This window comes from Tachysurus vachellii, chromosome 3 (assembly GCF_030014155.1).
Source record: "Tachysurus vachellii isolate PV-2020 chromosome 3, HZAU_Pvac_v1, whole genome shotgun sequence".
Taxonomy (NCBI): domain Eukaryota; kingdom Metazoa; phylum Chordata; class Actinopteri; order Siluriformes; family Bagridae; genus Tachysurus; species Tachysurus vachellii.
In genome coordinates this window covers 2,291,687-2,303,282 of record NC_083462.1, presented here as the reverse complement: position 1 = coordinate 2,303,282, position 11,596 = coordinate 2,291,687, and the positions used below count along the sequence as shown (strand labels likewise).

The following is an 11,596-nucleotide window of genomic DNA, read 5'->3' as shown; positions in this document are numbered from 1 at the left end:
ATTGTTCAGACAGATTTTCGATCTCATTATGAATTATTTCGTTATTAATTATTTCTGTGAATTCTGGAATTCAACTCACTCTAATAAAAGCTGAATCATCTTACTCTGAAACAGAAAATGTTCTAGGGGAAAATCTCAATCCTCATTAAAAATCCTCATAAAAATCTACTTCAGTGTCTCTAGTCATCTGTCATCTCTTACAGAATGATTTTATTGACAAAAAGTCCTCTATAGCTCAAAAGGATAATGAATAAAAACAAGTTCTTTCCTTGACACTAAAGCAATATTTTATGATCCTTTACCACAAGGTTATTTTGTTTATCTTCTTTATTACATTATATTTGTCATAATCATTTTATTTTTATTTTTTACCATTTTGAATGAAAGTGCTCAAGTTATTACATAAACACAGTAAAAATAAATACAGCACTCAGAAAAGCAGCATGATTACTTTGTCACAGGGTTTATTTCTCTTCGAGCTCACACATTGTTTCTTATAACAAACTTTACTACAACATCCTTTTACTGTATTTATTTATGTTCATGTTTAGTGGCTTTTAATGCTTTTGAATATGACACAGAATCATACTTGTTTTTTTTTTTACTTTATTCTTATTTGAACAAAACTCTGAAGTGCTACAGAATATTTATTTTTCTGTGTATCTCTGTTCAAAATAAAAGAATTAACAATATTGTGATATTGAGCTGTTCTCTGAGGCACAGATGGCTGCTAGTCGTTGGTTGTTCTCCTTCATCTGATTGATGAGTCTTGGCAGGTCATTGCCATAGAGGAGCTCATTCCCTGTGATCTGCTCTATGGCCTTCATCACATCCTCCATCACCTTCATCACAGGCTCTTGGAGGATGGATCTGCGAGTCAGACCATCAGCTACACTGACCCCCCCACTCAGGACACCCAGAAGATGAACAGCTCCTCTCACTTTCCCCTGGAACTCGGCTACAGACTGACTCTGCTTCTTCACCTTCTGGATTCCTTCACGTATCTGTTTCAGCTGGTCATCTTTCTGACTGATGTCACGTTCGGTCTGGGAAATCTTAGACATGCAGTGAGATACTTTAAGTTCATAGTTTCTCACTTCATTCTCAGACTTTCTCACCTCCTCTTGAGCCACTTGGACAGCTTCATTTGCTTGATCCAGTTCAACTGCACCACCAATCATCATGGCAGAACCTGAACAGTGAAGAAACAAACTATAGAGTCAGAACAGACTCTCACATGAAGGTTATGATGATGAAACAGTTCAGATGTCATTATTCTTATCGGTATGCTGTAATTCTTACCTGCAATCCATCCAATGATAGGTATAACGAACACTCCTGCCCCAACAGCTGTGACAATTTCAGCATCACGTTTCCTTTTCTCCTGACCCTGAAGTGTGTGTATGGCTGAATCCAGATTTCTCCTGGTCTGCTCCAGAGCTCCCTGAGATACTCTGAGTAAATTTTCATTTGATTCCTTCTCTTTTCTAAAGTTGTCTAAGGTTAGTTTTGTGTCATTCATCTCCTGCTCGAGTTTCCCCTCCTCTTGTATCAGTCTCTCTAAGTTTTTATCCAGACTCTTCAACCCTGAACTGGCTTCCTGTTCTGACTGCTTCAGGAGCTGATGAGCCTGTACTATCTGCTGTCTGATGTAGTCGTAGTTGGAGCATTTCCCAGTTACAGGATCTACATCTGCCTTAATAAGAGCCTTATAGACTTCATTCAGGGAGGAGATCCCACCTTTCAGTGGAATGAGAACAGCTTCAGCTGTGTTCTTCAGCACAACTCTGTAGAGACAAACAAAACATTTCAACACAGAAAATCAAAAAGCTGTAGACAAAAAATACTGTACTTATTTTTGTTTTGGTTTAATCTTTTTTATGCAATTCCTTTTAAAAGTGAATAAATTGTTATGAATCATTTCTGTGAATTCTGGAATTAAACTCACTCCAATGATGAAAGCTGATTCATCTTACTCTGGAACAGGAAGTAAAGATGCTAAAGTGGAAAAACTCAAACCTGATCATAAGATCATCAAAAAAATCTCCTTCAGTGTCTCTAGTCATCTGTCATCTGTTACAGAATGATTTTATTAATAAAAATCCTCTACAGATCAAAAGGATAATAAATAAAAACAAGTATTTCATACTAAAATACTATTTTGTGAGTCTTAAACATGAGAATTTTCTGTTTTTCTTCTACATTTCATCCTATTTTTCATAATTTTATATTTATATTCTACAAGTTTGAATGAAACCTCAAGTTATTACATAAACTTTAAACGTAAGTTATTTAAACACAGTAAAAAAAAAAAAAAAGAATCCAGCACCCATAAAAGCAGCCTGAAACATGATTACCTTGTCACAGGGTCTCCTGAAGATAAATCTGTAATCAGAGTGTGAAAGTTTAACTCTGTTGCTGTTCTTTCTATTCTGGATCACCACAGTCACTTATTATGTGAGTGTACTGTATCAGTGGTGGGTGGGTGAAAAGGGGAGGGCAGGTTACACATTATAAATACACAGGGGCTTTTAGTTTTGAGGCAGTGCACCATTTGGGTCACAGAGCAGACAGAGAACCTCCACACCTTCACTGAAGACTTTCAGCATATCCAGGTAGGAAGAGACTGTTCTCAACAATAAGTTTTGTCACACTGCAAACATTTAATCCTTTTATACAATTCAATTTAAATTTATTTGTATAGCGCTTTTTACAATGGACATTGTCTTAAAGCAGCTTTACAGAACATAAGAAACATCACAAAGTTTATTATACAAATATTAATATTAGACAAAAGTTTAAGACATATTTAAATGTGTTGTATTTATCCACAGATAAAAAATATAAAATCTTTGTCTTCATTCATTCATTCATTCATCTTCTACACAGGCTCCCCGTGACCCGAAATCTTTGTCTTACAGTTATGAATACAAGAAACAGACAATGATATAGATGATAGATGACATTAAATTGTTAATAATGAAGGTGTGTGTGTGTGTGTGTGTGTGTGTGCGCGCATCATTATGCATTATGTCACCTTGCAAAGTTTCTATTCCTGCTTTTGTACGCTTCCACTTCTCTCTACAAAGCGATGTTTCCTCTCCTCACTTGGATCATAGAGTTTCTCCACTTTGTGAAGTCTATAGGTTGTCTACACCTTTTACTTCATCTCACTCTGAAGCTTTATTTCACGCTTTATTTTCAGATTTATTTTATTTATTTATCACGCGCGATCTGGGAAATCTTAGACACGTAGTGAGATACTTTAAGTTCATAGTTTCTCACTTCATTCTCAGACTTTCGCACCTCCTCTTGAGCCTCTGGTACAGCATACTCTGCTTGATCCAGTTCAACTGCACCAACAATAATCATGGTAGAACCTGAACAGTGAAGAATCAAACTATAGAGTCAGAACAGACACTCACATTAAGGTTATGATGATGAAACAGTTAAGATGTCATTATTTTTATCTGTATGCTGTAATTCTTACCTGCAATCATCCAAAGAAAGGTACAGTATAACTAACACTCCTGCCCCAACACCTGTGACAATTTCAGCATCATGTTTCCTTTTCTCCTGATCCTGAAGTGTGTGTATTGTTGAATCCAGATTTCTCCTGGTCTGCTCCAGAGCTCCATGAGATACTCTGAGTAAATTTTCATTTGATTCCTTCTTTCTTTTTTCTAAAGTTGTCTAAGGTTAGTTTTGTGTCATTTATCTCCTGCTCGAGTTTCCCCTCTTCTTGTATCAGTCTTTCTATGTTAGCGTATTCCTCCGGAGGTTCAGTTTGCGGCGTTCGTTGGTGAAGCCACTTTCGGGTCACCAGACTTTTTATCTCGGCAGCACTATTTAAGCATGTCGTTCATGCATGATTTTAGCCAGATCATCTCTCGCCAGTTACACCGCGATCTGTGAATCATCTTGCTGTCATCCTGTTCTAGTTATTTCTCGTATTATATTTTTGGAGTTTTGAACTTTGTCACAATTTTTGCTCTTCCCTTTTCCCTGTGGATTATTATGGCCGGTGTGTGGATTATTTCCTGTTTATGGATTGTAACCTCTGTGGGTTAAGACAGTGTTGGGCAGTAATGCGTTAAAGCCGTTACTTTTGACAATAACTAATACTCTAACGCGTTACTTTTTTAAATAAAGTAACTCTGTTACCGTTACTATATGATGCGTTACTCGTTACTTTTTTAAATTAATTAATTTAGGCTGAAGTGTAGCCTACAGCCTAACTTGTTTACAGCAGCGACGCATTGTAGGATTGGTGGACGCCAACCACTGTAAACACGAAGAAGACGCGCTGTGGGCATGTTTCCGTTTATTCAAGTATGTGCGGCAGTAATTCCGAAACACATGGGCTATAGCCCGCCCACACTGACAATTGATTGGTTGACTTACCGAAACAGGCCAATCAGGATTGGCCCCCTCCCTCTCTACCTTGTGCTACAAGGTTTGGAGCACATACTTGAATACTTGTCTCTGGTGCGCATGCGCGCTCTTGCTCGCTCGCTCGCTCTAGATTCCGGGAGATTGTAACTAATTTGCGGGCATCAGGGAGCCGCTATCAATATGCGGGAGACTCCCGGAACATCCGGGATATTTGGGATGTCTGGTTTTGTGTTTGTATAGACCATAACGCATAAAAGGGCATTAATGGGAACATTAAAGAACGTTCTTTTAAAAAAGGTACTTTTAACAGTAACGCGTTACTTTTTGGTGTAAGTAATCAATAACGTAATTGAGTTACTTACATTTACATTTACATTTACAGCATTTGGCAGACGCCCTTATCCAGAGCGACGTACATAAGTGCATAAATCTCTAACATTGAATACATTAATGCTGGATCACTAAGTTACAGACTTAAGATACCATGAGTTTAAAACATTTGTTCAGAGTTACAATGAAAAAGTGTCAAAGGTTTTTTGGTTACTTTTTAAATGAAGTAACTAGTAACTGTAACTAGTTACTATTTTTTAGTAACTAGCACGACACTGGTTAAAGACCTGTTTAAAGAAACTGTTTAAAGACCATTAAATTCTCTTCTCATTAAATCCTTAAATTCTCTTCTTTGGACATTGTCCTGCATTTGGGTTTCTCCCTAGCACCTCCATACCTCTCACTGATACACAGAGCAGACAGAGAACCTCCACACATTCACTGAAGACTTTCAGCATATCCAGGTAGGAAGAAACTGTTCTCAACAATTACTTTTAAAGTTTTGTCTTATTCTTTCTAACTTAATGAACACATTTTCTCCTTTTTATACAGTTAGGAATTTAATAATGAATAAGGTATGCAAAAAAAAGATGACTTAAATGCCATTGAATTCTGAATAATAAAAGAATCACGGCATCATGGTTTAGTTGTTATGATTGCACTCTACATTCTCTATTAGCAGCCAATAGGGCAATTTTATAATTTTGTAATTTATTTTCTTTTTGTTTTTAGTAGGAAAAAAGAAGCCATGGATTCGCAAATTGTAAAGAAAACTCAAAGCCTCACCACAGCCGAGGAGATGAGGAACCAAACCAAGCTTGTGATGCAGCCATATGCCAACTGGGAGGAGTATCTGACTCCTGCTCCTCTCTCCATAGCGATCCTGGGAGAGCTGGTCTTCATCTCCTCCAAAACAGATTTCTCCATCAACAAGAACCCACCTAAAGTTGGCTACAAGTTCATCAAATACCCAGAGTCATTTCGTGCCTGCCTCATGCAGGTGTGTAACTCAGGCTGGTGGGCTTTCAACGAGGCCCATAAGAACATGGATCAGATTAGACTTTACACAATGACAGTTCCTGATTACATGAAGATGGCTGTGAAGATCCTGTTCCAAGGTAGTGATGAGGTTGTTGAAGCTCACCTCCCTGAACAGCTGGAAAACATCCGTGTTGTTGCAGATGACTGTCTTGAGCTGGCCAATTCAACAGAAAAACGGTTCACTGATGTCATCAACATTATCCAAGAACTGCTGGAAACATGTGTAAATGCTGAGAACTTTTATGGAGAGGAGCTGGAAAATATTAAGAGGAAACTGGACGAAGCCAATCTGAGAAAACAGTCATCAGAAGAAGCTGCTAAACGCTCAGAGAAGGCAATGAAGGACCTGGAAAAGCAGCTGAACGAAGCCCATGAAAGTTACAGCAAAGCAATGGATTCACTGCCCAGTGGATGGGACATGATAGGAATGGATTTGGTTGAAGGCATGACTGAGGGCGTCACAACTCTTATTAATGGAATAGCATCCATGGGATCTGAAGTGTTCACACCGATTTCTCCTAAAAGAAATCAGACTAAAAGTCCAGAACCTAAAGCTGATTGCCTTGATGAAATTAATATGTTCAGTAAATCTGCAGAAATCCTGAAATACGCAGAGAAAATTCAAAAGTTTGTGATTGAAAACACAATTAACTGGAAAGATTTGTATGATCAAAAACACAAAACTACAAAGACAAATTTTCTGGCAGATCAGTTCAAACGAATCAGGATGGATTTAAAAGAATTTCCAGACTGCAAAACAAAAGAGAAAACTCAAAACATCTGTACCAAAGGCATCGAGATCTGTGAAGAACTAGCAAAGTATGCACCAGAACAGAAATGTGAAGAAGTCAAAACAAATGAGTTGATTAAACTGATCAGAAACCTGAATGAATCAGCTCGTAAGTTTGACAGTAAAAGTAAATCTGTCACAAAGTCTCCTGCTCTGACTCCAAAACCACCAATGATGTATAAAGAAGAAAGTAACACTGGGAAGGTGAAAGCTTCACAAAGGGCATCAGATAATGCCAGGTTCCGCATAGAGCAGAGCCGCACTCAACTGGACAAGACCAGAGAGAGTTATGAGAAGAGTGTAGAGAACATGGAGAAGAACCAAAAGGAGCTGACTGACATCCTGATCACCATGAGGAGCTGTGAGATCAAAGAGATAGACTTTAACACCACTATAAAAATGTTGGTTAAGGGTATGGATGCCATGGGGAGAGTGAAGGAGCAGTGGGAGAAGATGGTGCGCTTCTTTCAGATGGTGTCCAACATCGTGAAAATCAGTCTGACCAAAACCCTTAAAAATTTTGTATCCACATCTGAGAAGACACAGAAGCTTTCCTACAACGCAAAGCTCTTCTCCAAAGATCTGCTCTACAATCAAGCATTTCAAGCCACTAATATCGCCAACCTTGTCAACATGATCTCTACAACCTACACTGAGGTGTCCACCAAGCACATCATGGATCGTGTCAGCACTCTGGGAAAACTGATGGTCATGGACAAGGAAAAGCCAGAGTTTCAGTTTGAGGTTGATCAGTTACGGAACGCCTGTGATGTGGCTCAGAAAGCCATCTTAGTCCTTGTCCTCAAGAACAAGAAGGAGTTTGAAGAGAAGAGTTTTGCAAGACTGGAGAAGATTGATAAAGAGTTGCTCGCCATTCTCCCTGCTGCTGCTCCAGAAGAGCTAAAGCGCATTCAAGCAGCTGTTAAAAGTGGATTCACAGAAGAAGATGAATCAGCCTACGCCTGAGTGAATAAACAAAAGTTCTTCTCTACAATTATATCCAATAAAGCTCCTAAAGTATAAAACAAGTGCCTTACACTGTAATTAGCACAGTGTTCGTATTCAAGCTTCTTCTCACGTGATCATAAATATCATGTGAGCATCATATCATTCATTTTTGTCACTTTTAATTAACTTGCTTTTTCTAATTACATTTATATTACAAATATTATACACACATGTAATATTCTTGTGTGTGTTAATATATGTGTATGTATTAATGCTCTGTCTCTCTGTCAAAGTGACAAATTTATTCTGCACTTCAAACTATTCTCTAATACACAATATAACGTATATCTTTTTCTAGTAGCTTTGCATTTAACAAAAAAATAAAGATTTCTTACTTATGTGTATTATTTAGTACTCAGTAGTTTACTTAAAGTGATAAATTTCTAAAATGATAAAAGTTGTTTACTTCACCTCCTTCTTCAGGTTTACAATTATAAAGACTAAACTCTTATAAATGGATGTGTTTTTATTATTTTTTCAGTGTGGGTGTTGATGTTAAATTGGTCCTCTATCACTGTACCAACCCAAATGTACCAGAAAAATCCACTAGAATTCTGACATAAAATAATTGCCTTATAATTTGGATTTTTTTTTTTTTTGCACTTTGCCAGAATAAACGCTTTCTGTAATTTCATTCATTTTGTCTACTTTTCTGATTTCCCCTTGGGGATTAATAAAGTTCTCCACTAATAATACTTTGTTGTAACACTTGTTAAGCTATTGTAAGAGGGACTATACACTCTCAGATGAACCTCCAGTCTCCTGCAAATGGGTCCATCAGAATAATGCAGGCATTCATTAAAATATGGAACTTTTATTAGTTAGCGTTCATGAGGTTTTGAACACCATACGTTACAACTTATTACACAACTTCCTGCACATACTTTACCTGCACGTACAACGACTCATACGTCAGCACGCCAAATCCTAATAACACAATTACCTCCATAGACAAAATAAACACACAAAAATAAATCTCACACTATCATTATGGCAACATTTACCTGTATGTAGAAATGTTGAGGAATGTTGATAGTTAAACAGTCTACTGCCAAATTAAACAGATAGACAAACCTATCACAAAAAGGGGTGGTGGGGGTGTGGTGGGTTAGAGGTTAGGGTTAGGGTACAGACAGCAGGGCAGATTTTATATACTGTTTGTCTGTCTATTATAGTCACATTTGCTTACACTTTTACATAACACTGTTGCTAAAGTAATAGTGCAAGTGTTTGTGTATGTCTTTGTGTGTGTATCTGTGTGTGTATGCATGCGTGTGTGTGTATGTGTGTGTGAGAAATGTTGCCAAACATATTGAGAAATGTTGCCATACAGCACCCTCTGCTGTTACCTTATGTTTTGATTCTGTTTGCTTATTTATTTAATTAATTCATTAATTAATTTATTTATTTATTTAATCTGCACTAACTATAATTCAATAAATATCTTCAGCAAGGTTCCAGTAATCCATGTCCTTAGTTTGTCATCAGCAAACAGTTTGCAGGCTTTCTTGTGCATCATCTTTAGAAGAGGCTTCCTTCTGGGACGACAGCCATGCAGACCATTGATGCAGTGTGTGGCGTATGGTCTGAGCACTGACAGGGTGACACCCCACCCCTTCAACCTCTGCAGCAATGCTGGCAGCATTCACATGTCTATTTCCCAAAAACAACCTCTGGATATGACGCTGACCATCTGCACAACTTCTTTGGTGGACCATGGCGATGCCTGTTCTGTGTGGAACCTGTCCTGTTAAACCGCTGTATGGTCTTGGCCATCGTGCTGCAGTTTAGACATTAATGTTTGTGTTGAGTTATTTTGAGGGGGACAGCAAATTTACACTGTTATACAAGCTGAACACTCACTACTTTTCGTTGTAGTAAAATGTAATTTCTTCAGTGTGAATGAAAAGTCTTTTCAACATGAAAAGATATAATAAAATATTTACAAAAATGTGAGAAGTGTAATCACTTCTGTCAGATACTCATTTTCCATGGCTTTGGAGCTAAAACAGTTCCATAAATACACAAGTCTGCTTTTAAATATTCAGTAAACTATATTATACACGTCATCTGTCACTCAGATACATGAACAATGTTTCTTATGTCACTGGTTGCTTTGTTACGACATTAATTCAGTTTTGTTTGTATAACACTTTTATCAGCAGACATTGTCTCAAAGTAGCTTAACAGAAATATATTATTAAGATTTAATTTATTAATTTAGAAATATATAAATTTATCTCTGCATGAACATAAAGCTCCAGAAAGCAAAGAAAGGAAACACAGAACTTATATAAAGCTTTCAAGTTTGCAGTTATTTGGCCACTCATCAAAAAACCCAATTTAGATCCAAATGAACTATCAAATTACAGACCTATTTCACACCTCCCATTTATGTCTAAAATACTAGAAAAGGTTGTCTGTTCAAATGAGCTCCTTCTTACAGGAGAACAATATCCTTGAAGAGTTTCAGTCAGGTTTCAGGCCCCACCATAGCACAGAAACTGCACTTGTGAAAGTCACAAATGACCTGTTCTTAGCTTCGGACCAAGACTGTATGTCACTATGAGTTCTACTTGACCTTAGTGCTGCATTCGACACTATAGATCACAACATTCTCCTAGATCGTCTACAAAATTACACAGGTATTCATGGACAAGCTTTAAGTTGGTTTAGATCCTACCTGTCTGATCGACACCATTTTGTAGAATTAGATGGTTGAACCCTCCAGTTTACTACCAGTTAATTATGGGGTCCCTTCAAGGATTAGTTCTAGGACCTCGCTTTTCTCGATATACATGCTTCCATTAGGGAACATCATTAGAAGACATGGGATTAGTTTCCATTGCTATGCTGATGACACACAGTTATATATCTCATCAAAACCAGATGAAATAGCTAACCTGTCCAAATTAACTCAGTGCCTTAGAGAGATAAAAGACTGTGGATGAGCTGTAACTTTTTGTTATTAAACTCTGATAAGACGGAAATACTAATTATAGGTCCAAAAACCAGTACACAGAAACTCTCACAATTTAACTTCCAATTAGAGGGATGTACTGTTACTAGTAGCTCTACAGTGAAAGACCTGGGTGTTATATTAGACAGCAACTTGTCCTTTGAAAATCATATCGCCCAAACCACAAAAACAGCCTTCTTTCACCTTAGAAATATTGCCAAGCTGAGAAACATCCTGTCTCTACCTGATGCTGAGAAACTAGTTCACGCTTTCATGACCTCTAGACTGGACTATTGTAATGCATTACTAGGTGGTTGTCCTGCATCTTTAATAAATAGGCTGCAGTTAGTCCAAAATGCAGCTGCCAGAGTTCTCACTAGGACAAGAAAGTATGACCATATAACCCCAATTTTATCATCTCTACACTGGCTACCTGTTAAGTTTAGAATTGATTACAAACTGTTGCTACTTACGTACAAGGCTCTTAATGGTTTAGCTCCCACGTATCTAACTAGTCTTCTAACACGTTACAATCCTTCACGCGCTCTCAGATCACAAAATTCAGGACTTCTGGTAGTTCCCAGAATATCTAAGTCCACTAAAGGTGGTAGAGCGTTTTCATATTTAGCTCCCAAACTCTGGAATAGTCTTCCTGATAGTGTTCGGGGCTCAGACACACTTTCCCAGTTTAAATGTAGATTAAAAACTCATCTCTTTAGTCAGGCGTACACATAACACATCCCGTTATATTATATTGTGCACTATTACACTAGACCTGCACATTTCTATGAACAGCAGATATGTTAATCCCTCTGCACTGCTCTTCTCTTTTTCAACCCATGCCGAGACACCCAGACATTGTACCAGCCTCGATTGTCTTCCGTGCGATGAAGTTTTTTGGTTTCCGCTCAGATGAGGCCGACTCTGCGAGAATCCTGAAGAAAACATATACAGATCTACCAGCTCCAGTTGGACTCCGTGATACTAAGAGGAGATCTGAACTCCATGTGATCCTTACACCAATACAACATTTGTCTGATTGTATATTTGGAATCACACCATCTAGTGTCACC

The 11,596-nt window shown here is 37.8% G+C and overlaps 2 protein-coding genes across 5 annotated transcripts; one reads left to right on the top strand and one right to left on the bottom strand.

Annotated features, from left to right (window-relative positions):
* Window positions 1-461: 461 nt before the first annotated feature.
* On the bottom strand, window positions 462-2,460 carry LOC132842597 (uncharacterized). 3 transcript variants are annotated; one of them, XM_060865343.1, is made up of 4 exons: window positions 2,358-2,460; window positions 1,949-1,977; window positions 1,303-1,787; window positions 462-1,192 (listed from the first exon to the last, which is right to left on the bottom strand). In XM_060865343.1, the coding sequence occupies exons 2-4, from the start codon at window positions 1,969-1,971 to the stop codon at window positions 684-686; spliced, it is 1,017 nt and encodes a 338-aa protein (XP_060721326.1). In that variant the 5' UTR covers window positions 1,972-1,977; window positions 2,358-2,460; the 3' UTR covers window positions 462-683. The 3 variants fall into 3 exon arrangements, with proteins under 3 accessions (XP_060721326.1, XP_060721327.1, XP_060721328.1); XM_060865344.1 differs by having other exon boundaries at window positions 1,949-1,971; window positions 2,358-2,438; XM_060865345.1 differs by having other exon boundaries at window positions 1,949-2,073; window positions 2,358-2,421.
* Window positions 2,461-2,557: 97 nt separating this feature from the next.
* LOC132842589 (uncharacterized) lies at window positions 2,558-8,147 on the top strand. 2 transcript variants are annotated; one of them, XM_060865331.1, is made up of 3 exons: window positions 2,558-2,615; window positions 5,112-5,189; window positions 5,461-8,147. In XM_060865331.1, the coding sequence occupies exon 3, from the start codon at window positions 5,474-5,476 to the stop codon at window positions 7,520-7,522; it is 2,049 nt and encodes a 682-aa protein (XP_060721314.1). In that variant the 5' UTR covers window positions 2,558-2,615; window positions 5,112-5,189; window positions 5,461-5,473; the 3' UTR covers window positions 7,523-8,147. The 2 variants fall into 2 exon arrangements, with proteins under 2 accessions (XP_060721314.1, XP_060721313.1); XM_060865330.1 differs by having other exon boundaries at window positions 5,458-8,147.
* Window positions 8,148-11,596: the final 3,449 nt, after the last annotated feature.

Coding starts and splice junctions, on each gene's coding strand:
- LOC132842597 (XM_060865343.1), bottom strand. CDS start 1,971: ATGAATCAGCTTTCATCATTGGA. Junction 1,788..1,948: donor AATCAGCTTTCATCATTGGA/GTGAGTTTAATT, acceptor TTGTCTCTACAG/AGTTGTGCTGAAGAACACAG. Junction 1,193..1,302: donor TATCATTGGATGGATTGCAG/GTAAGAATTACA, acceptor TTCACTGTTCAG/GTTCTGCCATGATGATTGGT.
- LOC132842589 (XM_060865331.1), top strand. CDS start 5,474: ATGGATTCGCAAATTGTAAAGAAAACTCAAAGCCTCACCACAGCCGAG.